Below are 19,888 nucleotides of genomic sequence, written 5' to 3'. Positions count from 1 at the left end.
CAGCCATTGACAAAGATGGTGTCCTCTCACCTTGGTGTCTGGGGCTCAGTGTATTTTTGAGACGCCGCCCGTGAAGTATCAAAGAGGAAGCCCCCACTCCAAACATCCCACCAGGCATGAGCTTATTTGGATCCAAGTGGCAACAATCTACTCTAAGAAACCCCAAATCAGAAGAAAAGGCGGCCAGGTTTGAGCGTGGGAAGATAAGAGACCCGCAATGCCTTGTGGGAAGTGTAGTCCGAAGTCGGAAAAACAGTATTGCTGATAATAGACAACAGCCTTGCTGGGCTTTAGTGAACAAGCCCGGAGGTGTCGCGGAGACTTCTGGGAGTGCTCTCTCGCTCCCTGAGTGCGCAGACGCAGGGCAGCGAGTGGACATTTTGGTCTTTGTCCGCGGGTCAGCACGGCGGTCGGGTCCACGTGGCGCCAAAGTAGGAGGTGGGATCTGGACGTCCTGGGTCGGTGGGGCCGGGGAGGTTGGAGGGGAGTGTTTACGATCCTTGGTGGTGTAGCGCGGGGGGTCAAGGAGTGAGCTGAAGAGCATCGGGCCTTGGTGAGGGGAGGAGGTGGGGGCCTCTAAGGAACGCTTGAGCATTTGAGACCGAATTTGACTGCAAAGTTTGACCCACTATTTGGAATTATTGAGTGGATGGGGAGCTGGGTGGAGGATTGTGGGTGGCTGGGTGGAGGATTGTGTGAGGCAGTCTGGAGACCCATGTTAAAATATCACGTCTGCGCCGTAGTTCCCGTGTCCAAAGTGCTGATAATTACAACGGGGCCATCTTCCCGAAGAGCATCCGTTTTATTTGAATACTTGAAAGGTGGGGCGAAGCTAAGGAGTAAATAATTTTAAAACTGTATTTATTGATGGTGAGTTTTATTTGCCAGGCAGTTGGATTTTGTGATACGATGCAGTAAGCCTTAATAGACATGTTTAGATTTTAAAAGACGATCTTTATACTAAAACGTGGTTGCTTATGAGTGGAAGTAGAATACAGGTTACTCTGACATGCTTAGTTAAAAAAACATTTGGTTTGGAATTGTTGGTCTCGGGGGTGCCAGTCTTAGACTCTATTTCTGATTTTTGAGGTACTTTAATAGAGCTGTTAGGCAAATTCGGGTTTCATTTTGAATAGCGTCATTTCACTGAAAACCCATGATTAAGGAATCTAATTTAGATTTAGGTTAATCACAATTCCTCATTTAAAATAATTTTATTTACATTTATTTGTGTGAGCATGCTTGGCACAACGCACACAATAAGGCCTTTGGAATCTGTTCTGTCTTCCACCCTGTGGGTTTTGGGGCGAGTTCAGGTTGTCAGCCTTGGAAGCAAGTACCTTTGCACCCTGAGCTATCTTGCTGGCTCATGTTCCTCGTTTTTTGAAGAAAATGTAGTGACTGCTGTGCTAAATCATAGATGGCATAACTCCTTCATGAGTCTGTGTGAATTGTGTGGCGTATGTAAAACATTACTTCTCCCTGCTGTTGCAGTCATTAAAGATATGGTCAGCTTTGTCCTTCTTTTAATGGGAAAAGTTAAGCAATCCAGTATCTAATTAAGATTTGCAAATCAGTAGCCTTCAAATTTATGAATAGGTGCCACTGGTTGATTGTAAAAAAAAAATCGTAAAAACAAAACTAGTATTTTAAGTGTTTTGTTTTTTTTTTTTTTTCCGGAGCTGGGGACCGAACCCAGGGCCTTGCGCTTGCTAGGCAAGCGCGCTACCACTGAGCCAAATCCCCAACCCCAAAACTAGTATTTTAAATAGCACTGAAGTTGGACACGCACACACGCACACACACGCACACACGCACACGCACACACACACACACACACTCCTTTAATCCCAGCATTTGGGAGCTGAGGCTGTCTTGAAAAACGGAAACAAAACAAAGAAAGACACCCCCCCCCCAAAAAAAAAAAAACCAACCAGGAAGTAGAATGAGAGTTTGTTGTTTAAAAGTGCTGTGTATTGGCTCTCCACTAAGCTGTATCCCTAGCCCACAGTTCCGGAAATTAATGTTACAAATGTGTATTTGAGTTAAACAGTATAGGCAGAAGTTTGCTTATGACAGCAAAGTTTAGCCTAGAAAAATATTAGAAACAGTTCATGCTCATCCATTTAGAGGATGGTTTAGTTGATCCATGATAGTAAACTTATCCAGTAAAACGCACAGTTGTGCAAAAGATTGAGGAAGGAGCTTTATGTAGACACTGAAAGGATTCAGACTTATTAGAACGAGGTTCAGAATATAGACTTGTCAGGAATAAGCTATCTTTGTATTCTATTGGGGGTGGAACCCCTCAAAAGATACTTAAACTTTTCAAAATAACTACTACTGTGGGAGTGGGAATACTAGAACAGGCCAAAGGCCAGTAACTCTATTTACATCATAACGTAGACATAGGAGGGTAGTATATATTGTAAAGTCAGTGTCTTAATTATTTATGTTTGAGCCTGTGGAAGTTTGGGCACTAGCAGTGTCTTGAAACCTCAAAACCCTCCCGTAGTGGCACACCTCCTCTAACAAGACCATACCCTGTAAATGGTAAATTCCTCCCATTTACTTCTACCAACAGGGGACCAGTTACTCAAATACGTGAGCCCATGAAGGCTATTCTCAGTCCACCAATTACAGGATGCTCTAGTCAGCTATGCTGCCGGTTTTGTACTACTCCATTACACTTAGCTGCCGAGTGTGGATTCACCATATTTTCACTTGCACTAGTTTATCTTGTTCTGAGATCAGCTGACTCTCTGATCCTAGTTACCCTGTATGGCTTTCCTTTGCACACAGATTGGCCTTGAACTTGTTGCAATCCTTGCACCTCTGCCTCCTGGGTGCTTAGATTACAGGTTGTGCCACCAGGCTCAGCCGTCTTCGCCCGTTTCCTGGGCTGTTTTCTTAAAAGGAAGCATAACTGGTTCACCGTGTCAGCTGATGCAGGTATAGAGGCGGAGCCCCACAGTCCCCTGCAGCAGCCTGAGGAGTTCCTTAACGGTTTAGGAGCCATGACTCAACTTAAAAATATTCTGCTGTCTTTGAGATTGTATTTTAATTACATCTCTCCCTTCCCTTTCATGTGTGCTCTCTTGAGTGACAGACGCACCTGCATATGGCAGTCAGGACAACTAGAAGGGGCGGGTTCTCAGTGTTCCAGTACTCACCTCTACCAGAGGAGCCATCTTGCCTTGGAGTTTATTAAACATTTTAGGGGCAGGGTATTATTTGATGACTTTGAGCTGGGTGCGTAGTAGCTGGGGCTGATCTGTCTCTACCCCCAGAGCTGCAGAATTACAGGGGTGATTGAACCAGATCTTCCTGAACGCTAGGCAAGCAGTCTTCTGGCTGAGGCACACGTCCTCATCCTCAAGGCACACGGATTTAAAGCCATAAGGGTTAAGGAGGACTGAGGGCACACAGGAAGGAGGCACATCCCAAAGCACGTGCGTGCGTGGGCTTGTCAGAGAAGAGTGACACTACTGTCCCTGCAGGAGTCACGTGGACTACCTCAGAATTGGGGCTAGTGTCTTCAGAGGGCCGCTGAGGAGCATCACAGGGTATTGAGGTGTACCTGGTGGGGTTACAGACGATAAAATAAAATCCCCTCACAGGGCCACAGGAACTTAGGATAGCTTTTCCGTAAACAAGTTAACAGTCTGATTTAAGATTCCCAGGGAATGTTATGTATATTCAGGCCTTAAGGTTGGCTCCTTGTTATTAGCATAGAACTATGGGTGGGGGGGTCCGGATAGCTGGTTCACTTCAGTAAAGTGCCTGCCATGCTGGCATGAGGGCCTTCTTCAGATCTCCAGCATTCAGGTAATGATCATGGCGTGCTGACACTCTCAGGCTCTTCCTGCTTCGGACCATGAGTAGCTAGGATTATAGACTTAGCTTTTCTCTTTCTCACTGTCTTCTTTCTTTCTCTTTCTTTCTTTCTTTTTTTTTTTTTCCATATAAATTGTAGGATTGGCTTGTCGGGTTTTGTGGGAGGGAGAATGTTCCCCTAATGCTTTCTATTGCAATGGTATTAAATTTATAAAATGATTTAGAGGAAAGCAGCATTTTTATAATGTCAGCAACATCTGTCCATGAGCACATGCTTTGTTCAGATAGTATTTGGAGCCTTAAAAGCTTACATCAAAAAACCCTAACATTATTGTGAGTGCAGGGTGCATAGGTGGGCGCCAAGGTGCGCGGGTGCATGTGTGAGGAGTGTCAGAAGACAGCTCTGTAAGATTGGGCCTCCCCTTACATTCTGACCGCACGTTGTCAGGCTTGCACAGCGGGCCATCTCAGCAGCTCTCAGTGCTTTCATAGAGGTTTTATTCTATTATTGTTATTGTTGTTATTTGAGACAGTCTCAATAAATATATCCCAGGCAACTCTGAACTTATCCTCTTCCTGCTTCAGGCTCTAGATCATACAGGTTTTAAGTATTCAACAAACATCTTGCAATATTTATCTCATTTTTCCTTCTGAGTGCTACAGTGAATGTAGTTATAGTTATTAGAATGTATGAAGCTTTTCAGTTTTTTACTTTTTTAGCATAGATTACTGTGTCATAATATTGATATGGGGACACCCTTGTGTTTATTTAGAATTTAATATAAATAGCTCCTATATGCCATTGATGGTGGTGATGATGGTGATGATGGTGGTGATGGTGATGGTAGTGGTGGTGATGATGGTGGTGGTGATGATGGTGGTGGTGATGATGATGGTGATGATGGTAGTGGTGATGATGGTGGTGGTGATGGTAGTGGTGGTGATGATGGTGGTGATGGTGGTGATAATGATGATGGTAGTGGTGGTGGTGATGATGGTAGTGATGGTGGTGGTGATGGTGATGATGGTAGTGGTGATGGTGGAGGTGATGGTGGTGGTGGTGATGATGATGGTGGTGGTGATGATGGTGGTGATGGTGGTGATAATGATGATGGTAGTGGTGGTGGTGAAGATGGTGGTGATGATGGTGGTGGTGGTGGTGATGATGGTGGTGGTGGTGGTGATGGTGATGGTAGTGGTGGTGATGATGGTGATGGTGGTGGTGGTGATGATGGTGGTGGTGATGATGATGGTAGTGATGGTGGTGGTGATGATGGTAGTGATGGTGGTGGTGATGATGGTAGTGATGGTGGTGATGATGGTGGTGGTGGTGGTGATGATGGTGGTGGTGATGATGGTGGTGATGATGGTGGTGGTGATGATGGTGGTGATGGTGGTGATGATGATGATGGTAGTGGTGGTGGTGATGATGGTGATGATGGTAGGGATTGACTGTATAGAGCCGCTAGGCCACACACTATTATTGAGCCACATCAGTAGCCACCAGTGCTTTTATATTAGGCAAGATACAGGCTTTTCTTGTCCTGTGTGGATTATGATGTGTGTCGTAGTTACATTTCTATTGCTTCGAAGAGATGCCATGACCAAGGCAGCTCACTAAAGAAGGATTTACTTGGAGGCTTGCTTATAGTTTCACAGTGTGAGTCTATGACCATCATGGTGGGGAGTGTGTCCACAGGCAGGCCCGGTGCTGGAGCTGAAGCTCAGAGCTATATCTTATTCACAAGATGTAGGCAGAGAGAGAGAGAGAGATGCGTGTATACACACACACACACACACACACTGGGCCTCAGTCCACCCCCAGTGACACACCTCCAGCATTTGCAAGAGCAACAATTGCTCTCAACTGCTGAGCTGTCACTTCAGTCCTCTAGTATGTGTTCTGCTGTTCTGTGTGTGATTGTGCAATTGTGTGCACCACAGCATGCATATGGAGGTCAGGGGACAATTTGATGGAGCTGGTTCTCTCCCACTACAGTGTAGGTCCATGGGAACAAACTCAGGTCATCAGGTTTGGCTGCAGGTCCCTTTACCCACTGACCCATCTCACCAGCCTGCATCCTTTCTTGGTTATTTCATGTCATTTTGAGTTTTAGTTTATTCAATGACAGCATGTTACATGATTGTGAAAAATGTCATAGAAGCCAGAGAATCAGGAGTTCAAGTCCAGCCCATGAGACACTTTGTCAACAGATCCCAAATATAACTCTTTTAAAAAGAGCACAGTCACAAGCTATTATGTGTTGAGCTCACTGATTGATCAGTTGACAAATAGGCCCTTTCAAGCTAGATACAGTGTTGGGCACCTGTATTGGGAAGGCAAGGGCAGAGGGACCCAGAGGTCAGGGTCAGCCCCAGCTACATAGCACGACTGAGGTCAAGCCTGGCTACTAAGGATCTGCTTCCTCTCCCCTTCCAAAAAATGCTGGTTGTGATGACACATCCTATATGCCAGAATGTGAGGCAAAGGCAAGAGTATCCTTGTAACTTGAAGACCACTGTGGTCTACACAGAGAGTCCTGCATCAGTCATAACTACATAGCCAAGACCGTGTCTCAGAATAAAAAATAAAAAGCGAAAAATATAGTTTTTGTTCTTTGAGTATTTTCTTTAATCAGTTTTATATCCACCCCCATTTTTATTATTTTGAGAATTTTTTTGTTAGAACAACTCAGCAAAATATTTATTGTTGGACATTGTTTCACACATACATCAAACTGACCAAAAAAACCCAAAACAAAACAGCAATTTCATAGACAAAAAAAGGAAAAAAAATCTTTTTTTTTTGTTTTTTTTTTTTTTTTTTTTTTTTTGTTTTTGTTTTTGTTTTTCCCCAGAGCTGAGGACCGAACCCAGGACCTTGTGCTTTCTAGGCAAGCGCTCTACCACTGAGCTAAATCCCCAACCCAAAAAAAATCTTTTTATCTTTGACCTTTTTAACCATCTCATACAAACCAACTAATAGTACAGCTAGGTACATACCCAAAAAAGTTACTGGAATAAGATTGTTTTTTGTTGTTTTTGTTTTTGTTTTTGTTTTACAAGGTTTTTCTCCTCCTTTGAGAGTATAATGAACATGGTCACACCACAAGTAAAGTCTGAAGTAGGACAGAAAACTCTCTGAAGGCTGGTTTGGTCACCCATTATCATTAAAAATGGCTGACGGGGGAGGGGGGGGTTGGGGATTTAGCTCAGTGGTAGAGCGCTTGCCTAGCAAGCACAAGGCCCTGGGTTCGGTCCCCAGCTCCGAAAAAAAGAAAAAGAAAAAAAAAGTGGCTGACCCCTAACTATATGTACAAAAACAAAATGTAAATACAAAATACAAACACATTCTCCCTTTTAAAGTATTTTTAAGAAAAAAAAGGAAGGAAAAACCTGGGAAGTTCTGGTTCTTTTCTCCTCCCATGTTGCCAATTCATGTGGTTTTGGTGGGGTGGTGGGGAGCGCACGTCATCTGTGGGTGGGCGGGGCCTGCTGTGGGTGGGCGGGGCCTGCTTCTCTACTGGAAGGCGATCATGTTTAAATTATGAGACGGGAAGTGGAGGGTGAGTGGGTCCTGGTGCTTAGGGTTAGCTTTTCCTTTTGCTGTCTGGTCATCCTCATCAGCCTTCTGCTCCTTGTTGTCAATATCATCGTTCTCATCATCTCAGCTACCTGCTTGCCTGTAAGAGCCTCAGCTTCCTCACCTTCATCTCCATCCTCTTCCTCACCATCACCTTCTTCCTCTTTCTCCTCCTCCTCCCCACCTTCTTCCTCTTCTTCATCTACCTCACTGTCAGCCTCCTGCTCCCCATTTTCCTCATTTTGAGCGTTCCCATGGGCAGGCGCGTCTCTTCCACTCTCTCCTCCTCCACAGCTTACTTCTTCTCCTTCAAGTCCTTGGTGATCTCGGAGCTGCTGTCCACTGCCGCGTCTGACATGGTGGCGCAGGCTGGTGGTCCGATGCTGTGAGTAAGGAGTTAGTCAAGTTTTGAGGACTTTGGTGAGAAAGCTGCCGGAGTCCGCGTTGGAGGAGGTGGTGGGCGGCAAAGGTAGCTGCAGTGAGCGCGGAGCACGACCCAGGAACAATGCAAAGATGGCTTTTCAGAGCAGCCAGTTTGAGATTTTTTTTTTTTTAACTCCACTGCTGTATTTCCTTGGTATATACTATGGTTTTGTTATTAAACTTCTACCAGCAAATGGCAAGTGCCAGGTAAAATCCATTTTGAATAAAAAGATCCTGTTCTTGAGCACTTATAATATAATCTATGTCATCTGCCTTTTATCATCAGTTCAGTTCTCTCCCCTGCCCCCAACACACACACAGGGTTTCTCTGTGGAGCTGGCTGGCCTTGAACTCCACTTACCTGTGTCCCCCACCGTGCTGGGGCTAAAGGTGTGCATCATGGCTCAACTCTAGTCCTTACCCTCTCCATTGCCTGTTTTGGAAACAGTTTCATATAGCCCTGCTGACTTGGAAGTCTAATCTGACACACACATGCACATATATGTATATATGTATGTATACATATATATGTAAAGGCACTTGTCACCAAGCTTAAGAACACAAGTTGTTAAATGTATATACATACACACATACATACATTCCTCATAGTGGGATGGAGATATATATGTATATATGTATATATATATATATGAATGATATGCTGTATAATACATATATTTGGAATTAAAGTGTAATTGCATAATTCTCCCTTTCCTTGAGCCCTTTCATTTCCTCTCCTCTGCTCCTTTCAGATTCATGGCCTCTCTTAAAATGTATATATGTATGTGCTCAGTTCATTTAGTATTACGGGTATGTATATGATTTCAGGCATGACTAATTGGAACTGGATAACCAATGAGAGGGCTTATCTCTGAGGAAGCCTGTTCTTTCTCTTCTCAGCATTCCTTAGTTGCTGCTGATAGTTCTTTGTTTCTGTGTGGGGCCTGAAGATGTCTCCCTTTGATGTTGTGTCTGTTGGTGTTGGACCTGCTCATGTCCTGTTTAGGCAGCCCTGTTGTTGAGTATCAAAGGCAAAGCTTCCCTGTCAGTTCGAGAAGACACAGTCTCCTCTAGTTCTTACTGTCTTTCCACCCCGTCTTCTCTGACATTCCCGAAGCCTTAGGTGCATGTGCTGTGCCTGTCAGGGCTGGGCACCCCAGTCAGTTGTGCTCTGCATTTTGACCAGATGTGCTTTCCTGTCATGGCCTCCATCTATTGTAAAGAGAAGCTTTTTCGATGAGGGGTGAGAGCCACAATTAACTGGATATAAGGATATATACACGTATTTAAAGTGTAGTTAGAAATTGGGCTGGTTTAGTAAGGTGGCAGTGGTATGGATTCCTTTTAGGTCCATAACCTCACTAGCCCCAGGTAGTGGCCTAGGTTTCCCGGACCAGACATGATTTCCCTCCTGTTGCGCATGCCTTAAGTGCAATTAGACAGCTGATGGTCACCACCAAGGTATGCGTGCGCCCTCAGAGCTCGCATGTGCTGCTGCTATGCTTCATAGGTGTCATGCTGGTTGCTTCCCTCTCTAGGAAACTTGTACAACACATTCTTTTCTTTCTTTTTTTTTTTTTTTAGATTTATTTATTTATTATATATAAGTACACTGTAGCTGTCTTCAGATACACCAGAAGAGGGCATCAGATCTCTTTACAGATGGTTGTGAGCCACCATGTGGTTGCTGGGAATTGAACTCATGACCTCTGGAAGAGCGGTCGGACGCTCTTAACCGCTGAGCCATCTCTCCAGCCCACAACACATTCTAATACTATGAAAGCGAGTCCTCAGGTAGCAGGGAATATTTAAGTAATATTAATGGTAGTGTTTGTTGAGTGCTTACTGTATTTCAGCCATGTTCCTTTAAATGGTTCTTCGTGATCTGTTGTAGAAGCGGCTGAGGAATGCCAAGCACATAGAGCAACGCCGACACTGGGACAGCAGTTTATCCACCAAGGAGAGTGGAAGGCAAGAATTGGAACACTGCTTCCTGTGCTCACAGACTTCATTTCTTTTCTTTCGGAACAGACATCAAGTTTTAAAAGGCGAAACATTTTTTAAAGCTTAAAGCTTTGCGCTTGAAACATAATTTAGATTTAAACAGAGAGTTGTATGGGATGAATCCTCTGCTACATATGGTTTGGGAATCCTCTATGACGACCTCCTGCTGGTAGGAGCCTCTTATAAGAGAGCAGCGTGGAGATGCCTGCACTTTGTTAGTGGACTGCACAGACCAGAGGAAAGCCTCTGAGTTTCCTGAAGGCCGGAAGCATTTACCTAAGGGAAGCATTTGCCTAAGTGTCCTCCGCCCTGGACAGAGAAGTCATGCTGAGAGGAAGCCCTGTGTCTCTAAGAAATATTGAAAAGCCTTTAGCTAGATGACGGCTTTCTCAGCCTTGCTGGAGGAAAACAAGTGAACTTTGCAAAAACACCATTGACTATTAGTAAAACTTACCCTTGGAAGAAAGGTTTATACCAATAAAGTTCTCTTAAACTTTCTCCCCTGCTCCGCATTTGAATGAATAGTCAGACCCAGAGAGAAGCCTTAGAACTGTAAGAAATGTGGAGACATCCTCAGTCAGGAGCAAACCCTCCTTCATCCAAACTTTCGTATTGGAGATAAACGCTGTGAATGTGATAAAGCTTCTATTCAGATGTCACACCTCAGTCAGCAGAGGATTTTAAGTGGGGGAAGCCCCTTTGCCTGTAAGGTATGTGGAAAACTCTTTAGCCACAAGTCGAATCTTACAGAGCACGAGCATTTTCATAATAGAGAGAAGCCTTTTGAATGTAACGAGTGTGGGAAAGCCTTTAGCCAGAAGCAGTATGTCATTAAGCATCAGAACACTCACACCGGAGAGAAGCTCTTCGAGTGTAATGATTGTGGGAAATCCTTTAGCCAGAAGGAAAACTTGCTTACCCATCAGAAGATTCACACTGGAGAGAAGCCTTTTGAGTGCAAAGACTGTGGGAAAGCTTTCATTCAGAAGTCAAACCTCATCAGACATCAGAGAACTCACACGGGAGAGAAGCCCTTCATATGTAAGGAGTGTGGGAAAACCTTTAGCGGCAAATCAAATCTTACTGAGCACGAGAAGATTCATATTGGTGAGAAACCCTTTAAGTGTAGTGAGTGTGGAACAGCGTTCGGCCAGAAGAAGTACCTGATAAAGCATCAGAACATCCACACCGGAGAGAAACCGTATGAGTGCAATGAGTGCGGAAAGGCCTTCTCTCAGCGAACGTCACTCATTGTGCACGTGAGAATTCATTCAGGCGATAAGCCGTACGAATGCAATGTATGTGGGAAAGCCTTCTCTCAGAGTTCATCTCTAACCGTGCATGTGAGGAGCCACACGGGTGAGAAACCCTATGGCTGCAATGAATGTGGGAAGGCCTTTTCTCAGTTCTCAACCCTGGCCCTGCATCTGAGAATCCACACAGGTAAGAAGCCTTATCAGTGCAGTGAGTGTGGGAAGGCCTTCAGCCAGAAGTCCCATCACATCAGACACCAGAAAATCCATACTCACTAAACGCTCTGTGAATGTCTTCAGTACGGGGAAGTGTTCATTAGCAGTCTACACCTCATGGTACATCATTTGGTCATTCTGAGGCTGAGCACCATAAATTAGCCAAACATTTAATGTACGATGCTGTGAACACCGGAGAACTCCTACTGAAGGGAAAGAAGTGTGTGTGATCAAAAGCCTGCACTCGGCAAAGCAGCAGAAAAGAAAAGCAGTGCTGAACCGTGAACACGGTCGTCTACAATGGAGACTGGCAAACAGGTCCTGCTGACGGCTGTCAGCGTAGATCTGCAGGTCTTCACAGTTAGTGAGGACAGACATTAGAGAATGCTAACTACATTTACCAGGACTTAGAATATGAAAATAATTGCTTCAGCTGAACACCAAGACTATGTTTGGAGGTAAATTATTCTCTGAGGAGCAAACCTGCACACCACAAACTATAACCTGATAGTAAAAGTAAAATATATGGATATTGAAAGTAGAAATATAGAAATGCTGTACATCATACAAGGTTGACTTTGGAGAGGGAAAACATTCCTTGTAACATTTGAAAATACTTGGGAAGTCTCATGAGTATTTATGCTCCGGAGGTGAGGCACCAGGAAATTTACCATGACTTTAGTTTAGAGCAGCCCAGTGTTAGCACTCAACTGCCGGTTTGGCCTGGATGAGGAAGCACTCGGGACTCCTTCGCAGACATTGGCAGGTGCAGGAGATGGGGTGTGAGTGACTGGAGGGACGGAAAGTGCTGTGGGGAGACTCAGTTTACAGGAGGATGCATACAGTACAGTGACTCCCAAGTTAAATCTCCTCCTCTGAGCTCCTGTCACGGCATATATGCACATGTATGTAAATGAGATGCATCAGAAGGATGCGGACCAACTGCTGAGAGTGAGGAAGGGAAGCGGGAGGGGGAGGGCAGGCTTCAGCTTTCATACAAGCATTCATTCTCTTAAAGACGCAGGTAAATATATGAAGATATTGGCTAATTTTCAGTTGTGTTATATGAATATCATGTCTTATTTTTTGTACTTTTCTGTATTTTTCAAAATAAGAATGGAGGTAATGGTGGGAACTCTGCACCTGTAGAGCTGTTATAGTTGTTTAATTCCCAATCAAATACTGAGCTTTTATAGAGATATTTCTAAAACTTTAACATGACAGTGAGTGGATGGACTTGGCACTCTGTGTAATGAAATTATCTATTTTATTAAAGTTTAAAATGACAGCATATTCTTAAATCTTTCAACTTTATTTTATACTATGTTGCATATGGTCTCGTTCTTATAGTTCTAATATTTTGCAAGATCGTGTAAATGTAGGAACTTTAAAGAGCTTAAAGTTCAGTTGCATGGGGATCAGTTGACATGCAGTGTTTCACTCTTCCCCCGTTTTTTACAGACGCTGTTTCCTTTTCCCAAGGCAGGCCTTCCTGAAGATTTTTAAAATTAGTATTTCATTATGATGTGATTTGTTATAGAATATTAAGTTGTGTGTGTGTGTGTGTGTGTGTGTGTGTGTGTGTGTGTGTGTGTGATTACATGCAGATGTGTGTATTATGGAAGCCAGAACACAACCTCATATAGTGTTGCTTGGGCTCTGCACATCTCACCGACCTGGAACTATGCCTGACTGACAGCAGGCCCTAGGGGTCTTCCTGTCTCAGCCTCCTCAGCCAGGCATAGCTGTTGGAGCTTTTTACATTTTGTGGTGGGAGTTGGTGTGGTGGGTGTCAGGTGAGGGGGACGTCTTGAGTTCAGTTCTCCGCGTCTACCTGCAGTGAGTGTAGTACCGAGGAAGTGAGTGTAGTACCGGGGAAGTGAGTGTAGTACTGAGAAAGTGAGTGTAGTACTGTGGAAGTGAGTGTAGTACTGTGGAAGTGAGTGTAGTACTGTGGAAGTGAGTGTAGTACTGAGGAAGTGAGTGTAGTACCCAGGAAGTGAGTGTAGTACCCAGGAAGTGAGTGTAGTACTGAGGAAGTGAGTGTAGTACCCAGGAAGTGAGTGTAGTACCCAGGAAGTGAGTGTAGTACCCAGGAAGTGAGTGTAGTACTGAGGAAGTGAGTGTAGTACTGAGGAAGTGAGTGTAGTACTGTGGAAGTGAGTGTAGTACTGTGGAAGTGAGTGTAGTACTGAGGAAGTGAGTGTAGTACTGTGGAAGTGAGTGTAGTACTGAGGAAGTGAGTGTAGTACTGAGGAAGTGAGTGTAGTACTGAGGAAGTGAGTGTAGTACTGAGGAAGTGAGTGTAGTACTGAGGAAGTGAGTGTAGTACTGAGGAAGTGAGTGTAGTACTGAGGAAGTGAGTGTAGTACTGAGGAAGTGAGTGTAGTACTGAGGAAGTGAGTGTAGTACTGAGGAAGTGAGTGTAGTACTGAGGAAGTGAGTGTAGTACTGAGGAAGTGAGTGTAGTACTGAGGAAGTGAGTGTAGTACTGAGGAAGTGAGTGTAGTACTGTGGAAGTGAGTGTAGTACTGAGGAAGTGAGTGTAGTACTGAGGAAGTGAGTGTAGTACCCAGGAAGTGAGTGTAGTACTGTGGAAGTGAGTGTAGTACTGTGGAAGTGAGTGTAGGACTGAGGAAGTGAGTGTAGTACTGTGGAAGTGAGTGTAGTACTGTGGAAGTGAGTGTAGGACTGAGGAAGTGAGTGTAGTACTGTGGAAGTGAGTGTAGTACTGTGGAAGTGAGTGTAGTACTGTGGAAGTGTAGTACTGAGGAAGTGAGTGTAGTACTGTGGAAGTGAGTGTAGTACTGTGGAAGTGAGTGTAGGACTGAGGAAGTGAGTGTAGGACTGTGGAAGTGAGTGTAGGACTGAGGAAGTGAGTGTAGTACCGAGGAAGTGAGTGTAGTACTGAGGAAGTGAGTGTAGTACTGAGGAAGTGAGTGTAGTACTGTGGAAGTGAGTGTAGTACTGAGGAAGTGAGTGTAGTACTGAGGAAGTGAGTGTAGTACCCAGGAAGTGAGTGTAGTACTGTGGAAGTGAGTGTAGTACTGTGGAAGTGAGTGTAGGACTGAGGAAGTGAGTGTAGTACTGTGGAAGTGAGTGTAGTACTGAGGAAGTGAGTGTAGTACTGTGGAAGTGAGTGTAGTACTGTGGAAGTGAGTGTAGGACTGAGGAAGTGAGTGTAGTACTGAGGAAGTGAGTGTAGTACTGTGGAAGTGAGTGTAGTACTGAGGAAGTGAGTGTAGTACTGAGGAAGTGAGTGTAGTACCCAGGAAGTGAGTGTAGTACTGTGGAAGTGAGTGTAGTACTGTGGAAGTGAGTGTAGGACTGAGGAAGTGAGTGTAGTACTGTGGAAGTGAGTGTAGTACTGTGGAAGTGAGTGTAGGACTGAGGAAGTGAGTGTAGTACTGTGGAAGTGAGTGTAGTACTGTGGAAGTGAGTGTAGTACTGTGGAAGTGTAGTACTGAGGAAGTGAGTGTAGTACTGTGGAAGTGAGTGTAGTACTGTGGAAGTGAGTGTAGGACTGAGGAAGTGAGTGTAGGACTGTGGAAGTGAGTGTAGGACTGAGGAAGTGAGTGTAGTACCGAGGAAGTGAGTGTAGTACTGAGGAAGTGAGTGTAGTACTGAGGAAGTGAGTGTAGTACTGTGGAAGTGAGTGTAGTACTGAGGAAGTGAGTGTAGTACTGAGGAAGTGAGTGTAGTACCCAGGAAGTGAGTGTAGTACTGTGGAAGTGAGTGTAGTACTGTGGAAGTGAGTGTAGGACTGAGGAAGTGAGTGTAGTACTGTGGAAGTGAGTGTAGTACTGTGGAAGTGAGTGTAGGACTGAGGAAGTGAGTGTAGTACTGAGGAAGTGAGTGTAGTACTGTGGAAGTGAGTGTAGTACTGAGGAAGTGAGTGTAGTACTGAGGAAGTGAGTGTAGTACCCAGGAAGTGAGTGTAGTACTGTGGAAGTGAGTGTAGTACTGTGGAAGTGAGTGTAGGACTGAGGAAGTGAGTGTAGTACTGTGGAAGTGAGTGTAGTACTGTGGAAGTGAGTGTAGGACTGAGGAAGTGAGTGTAGTACTGTGGAAGTGAGTGTAGTACTGTGGAAGTGAGTGTAGTACTGTGGAAGTGTAGTACTGAGGAAGTGAGTGTAGTACTGTGGAAGTGAGTGTAGTACTGTGGAAGTGAGTGTAGGACTGAGGAAGTGAGTGTAGGACTGTGGAAGTGAGTGTAGGACTGAGGAAGTGAGTGTAGTACCGAGGAAGTGAGTGTAGTACTGAGGAAGTGAGTGTAGGACTGAGGAAGTGAGTGTAGGACTGTGGAAGTGAGTGTAGGACTGAGGAAGTGAGTGTAGTACCGAGGAAGTGAGTGTAGTACTGAGGAACTGCGGCAGAGTCCCTGACCAGCACACGAGGTCTTAGGTGGAGCTGACAACTTGTGCGGATTGGTTCTACTCCACCACGGGAGATCCTAGAGATCCAATTTAAGCCACCAAGACTCGTGGCAAAGGCCTTTACCTGCTGAGCTACCTCACTTGTCTGGTTTCTAAATAATTTTATCAACAAAACTAAGAATCCAAAAGGAATCATTGCCCTGGTAAGAACTTTGAGGCTCTCGTCTGAGATTAAGTTGAAACTAGAGGCCGGGAAGAGGTTCAGGCAAGCATATTGTAAAAAAGGTGGTCCATTGTGCTGTGTGAGTGCGTGAGGAAGAAGCGGGTGTCTCCAGTGTTAAAGAGGCTGGAGATTTATAGTTTGCAGAGAAACCAAGAGGACAAAAATGTGTAATCATAGCTGTATGATTACACTGTCGAAGAGCTGAAAAGTGTGTTCAAGGCCATCGTGGTCTACATAGCAAGTTCCAGGATACCAGTGCTACTTAGATGGACTCAGAAGATGAGTGCCCAGTGTCACCTTTTCTGTCTCCGGTACCTCAATCCAAAGGCCTGGTTGAGTATGTAAGTCTTTTTTTTTTTTTGGTTCTTTTTTTCGGAGCTGGGGACCGAACCCAGGGCCTTGTGCTTCCTAGGTAAGCGCTCTACCACTGAGCTAAATCCCCAGCCCCGAGTATGTAAGTCTTAAGCAGTGTTTGGCTGTATATTACACAGTCACTGTTCAGGAAACATTTGCAGCTGTTGAAAAAGTGAATTCAAGATGGGAAGGCTCTGGCCTAGTTAAGGCTCCTGAAGAGGACCCGAATCAGGCAAATCAACATTGTAATGAAAGATGAATTTTAAAACCTTCAGGAAGGCCCAGAAGGTCTGAGGCACTGACCCCACCAAGACTTGGCAAAAGAAAGTGTCTGTTAAAATGGAAGGATGAAACACTGCATATCAGCTGATCAGCACGCGACTAAATGTTAATGCGGCCTCCAATGCCCTCTTCTGGTGTCTATACCCAAGTTGCAAATGTCCACACACAGACACACATACTTTTTAAAAATATAAATTGATATTAAAGATAAGAGAAGGGGGTTGGGGATTTAGCTCAGTGGTAGAGCACTTGCCTAGCAAGTGCAAGGCCCTGGGTTCGGTCCTCAGCTCCGGAAAAAAAAAAAAAAAAAGATAAGAGAAATACTTTGCTAGAAGCCTAGAGGTGACCCAGCATGAAGTTTGGACTTAAATGTTTGGCTAAGACATGATCTACTGGACATGAATCAGGAAGACAGCGAGGGAACAGGGTTGGGACAGGGTTTGGAGGATGTATATGTGATGTGCCACTTGGGTGACATGGGGTTATTATGAAAGGTCATGTGATCTCACACCTGCCACTGAGTTTGCATGACTGTGTTTCTTCCGGCCACTACAATTTAATACTTTTTGAAATTTCCTAATTACACATGTATTGTGTGTATATGTCTGGTAGAAATGTGCCTCTGTGTGCATGTGCCCAGAGAGTTGGGAAGACATTGAGCTGGAGTTTTCGGCAGCTGGGAACGGTCTACATTGGCACTTTGACTGCTTAGCTGTCTCTTCAGCCTCCCCCCAAATTGGGGGAAGAAAAAAAAACACATTTAAAAGCACATTTACCATTCGTGTGCATGTGTATGGACACATGGCCCTTGTAGAGATTAGAGGACAACTTGGAGGGGTGGGGTCTTACCTGCCACCGTATGGGTCTCTGGGAATTGAGAGCTTCCTGCTTAGCACCCAGAACTGGTGCTTGCTAAGCCGTCTTGCTGGTTCTCTGGCCAGCAGTTGATTCTGTGTGGATGAGGTGAGCCGAGTATAGAATTGGGTAGGAATTTAACTCATACGTTCTCCCTGTTACACAACACTCCCTGAATCTTGCATTCAGCATTTGGTCTAAGATTTTCGAGTAGTTATTAAGTCTCTGAAGTCAGCACTATTGTAGAAAGAGGCTTCTCAGACCACAGCTGATAGCGGTATGGGTATTTGACAGACACATGTCCATCAACAAAACAACAGTGGCTTTCCTGTCAAGGCCTGTGATCTCCCAACAGTGGCCTGTCACTGGGTCTAGAGAAACAGAATCTTTTTAAATTGTTGGACAGGATCCTCGTGTGCAGTTGCTGGTAGAGAAAGCAGTGGTAGGATTGCTGGGTGGTTAAGAGTGCTTTGCTCAGGGGTTGGGGATTTAGCTCAGTGGTAGAATGCTTGCCTAGCAAGCGCAAGGCCCTGGGTTCGGTCCCCAGCTCCAAATAAATAAATAAATAAATAAATAAATAAATAAATAAATAAATAAATAAATAAATAAAGAGTGCTTTGCTCTAGCAAGCGCAAGGCCCTGGGTTCGGTCCCCAGCTCCAAATAAAGAAAGAAAGAAAGAAAGAAAGAAGGAAGGAAAGAAAGAAAGAAAGAGTGCTTTGCTCTTCCAGAAGTCGGGATGGAGGTTGGTTACCTGCCTCCATATTGGGCACCCACATTGGGAGCTCACAGCCTCCTCTAACTATAGCTCCAGGGAAGTCAAAGGCCTTTGACCGTTGCAGACACTGGTACATGTATATGTACATATATACGGATATAATTGGAGAAAGTATTTGTAAGAGAATGTAAGTTTAGTGGGCTATTTGATATCATTTGTGTAATATATCCATTTCTGGTTTGGCCTGGAGGGTAAAGGTTAGCTGTGCGAGCCTGGCGACCAGATCCCCAGAACTCACAGAAAAGCCTGCTTGTGGTAGAACACACTTCTGATCCCAACACTGGGAGGTCAAGGTGGCAGGATTTCAGTGCTCACTGGCCAGCCCAGGCTCTGGGAACAATCCTGATAAAACTATGTATATAGCATTCACGGCTATCAGGCCTCTATATACACTCAGGAAAGAATGGGCACACACATACACATTTCCTTCCATTCAGGTAAGGAGGGAAGAGATACAAAATATTTTAAGGAGAAGTGTCAGGTTGCGGCTGTCACACTTGAAAACTGGCAGGTAACATAAATGTCAACTGCAAATGGAGTTCCAAATATACCTAAGTATGGCTTTCCCAGAAATCTTACAATGTTTTCACAGTTTTGTCTTGAATTTAAAAGATCAAGGATATGTATTTCCACTGTCCCCAGGACCGTTTAGCCAAGTGTGTTGGAATGCAGAGAGGGTTTGCCTTGGTGTAGCCTGCTATAACTGCAGTCTCATGGGCAAAGCTGTTATGATTTGTAACTTTGTATTCATAAACCGTCTTTCACCTAGAAGACCTGCGTTTAATTCAATTATATAAACAGTTAAATTCACTAGAAAGTATAAATCTGCAAGGCAGTTTTCATTGTTAGGTTCTGACACAGATTTTGTTTTTGAAATTGTAAACAACTAGACAATACTGTAAATCTTTTCATCTTTTTGTTTTTTACTTTTTCTTGTTTTGTTTGAGACAGGGTTTTCTTGAATAGCCCTGACTGTTCTAGAACTCACTCTGAAGACCATGCTGGTCTTGAACAAAACTATGCATTTACATAGACCAAAAATAGCCTCTGAGCTGGGCCTCAAAACCAAGATACTATGTAACTGGCCAGCTCAGGGCAGTCTTTTGCATCAACTTCTCAACTTTTGGAACCTCAGGCTTGTGCCACCATGACTCGCCTGTAAAGTTTATTTTCAGCAAATGTTATCTCGACAAGAAGGTATGGTGAAGCCACTCATGCATCACTCCATGGATATAAAGAAGGAAAGTTTACTGAAAATATGAAACTGTCAAGTCTCTCAGGGTAGAGCGAGAGCAGCCAGATATGATTGGGAATGCCCAAAGATGCTGGAGCAGAGAGAGACACCGAAGGGGTGGGGTCGGGGCTGCTTTTAAGAAAACAAAGTAGCTACAGAGTTGGAGGGAGGCAGCTGTGCTGGAACAGTCTGGAAATTTTGGGCCAGAAGAGCCCAGCGCCTTGATATGTGCTAAAAGGGACTGAAGAGGGGGCTGGGGATTTAGCTCAGTGGTAGAGCGCTTACCTAGGAAGCGCAAGGCCCTGCTTTCTGTCCCCAGCTCCGAAAAAAAGAACCAAAAAAAAAAAAAAAAAAAAAAAAAAAAGGGACTGAAGAAGCCCGGAAGACAGAACAGGGCTGTGATGTGTAGTCAGATGCCTCATTTGCCTAAGGTAGCAAAAAATCAGGGATGTAGCTTTTTTATACCCCAGC

The 19,888-nt window shown here is 44.5% G+C and overlaps 1 protein-coding gene and 1 pseudogene across 2 annotated transcripts; one reads left to right on the top strand and one right to left on the bottom strand.

The window, feature by feature from the left end:
- The first annotated feature begins 347 nt into the window (after positions 1-347).
- On the top strand, positions 348-12,609 carry Zfp146 (zinc finger protein 146). 2 transcript variants are annotated; one of them, NM_001420070.1, is made up of 2 exons: positions 348-431; positions 9,738-12,609. In NM_001420070.1, exon 2 carries the CDS (start codon positions 10,501-10,503, stop codon positions 11,377-11,379), a length of 879 nt encoding a protein of 292 aa, NP_001406999.1. In that variant the 5' UTR covers positions 348-431; positions 9,738-10,500; the 3' UTR covers positions 11,380-12,609. The 2 variants fall into 2 exon arrangements, with proteins under 2 accessions (NP_001406999.1, NP_001392288.1); NM_001405359.2 differs by having other exon boundaries at positions 348-438.
- On the bottom strand, positions 7,509-7,778 carry Ptma-ps5 (prothymosin alpha, pseudogene 5; annotated as a pseudogene).
- Positions 12,610-19,888: the final 7,279 nt, after the last annotated feature.

This window comes from Rattus norvegicus, chromosome 1, assembly GCF_036323735.1.
Source record: "Rattus norvegicus strain BN/NHsdMcwi chromosome 1, GRCr8, whole genome shotgun sequence".
Lineage (NCBI taxonomy): Eukaryota > Metazoa > Chordata > Mammalia > Rodentia > Muridae > Rattus > Rattus norvegicus.
The sequence above is the reverse complement of the archived record's forward strand: the minus strand, read 5'-3'. Positions and strand labels throughout refer to the sequence as shown.

Coding starts and splice junctions, on each gene's coding strand:
- Zfp146 (NM_001420070.1), top strand. CDS start 10,501: ATGTCACACCTCAGTCAGCAGAGGATTTTAAGTGGGGGAAGCCCCTTT.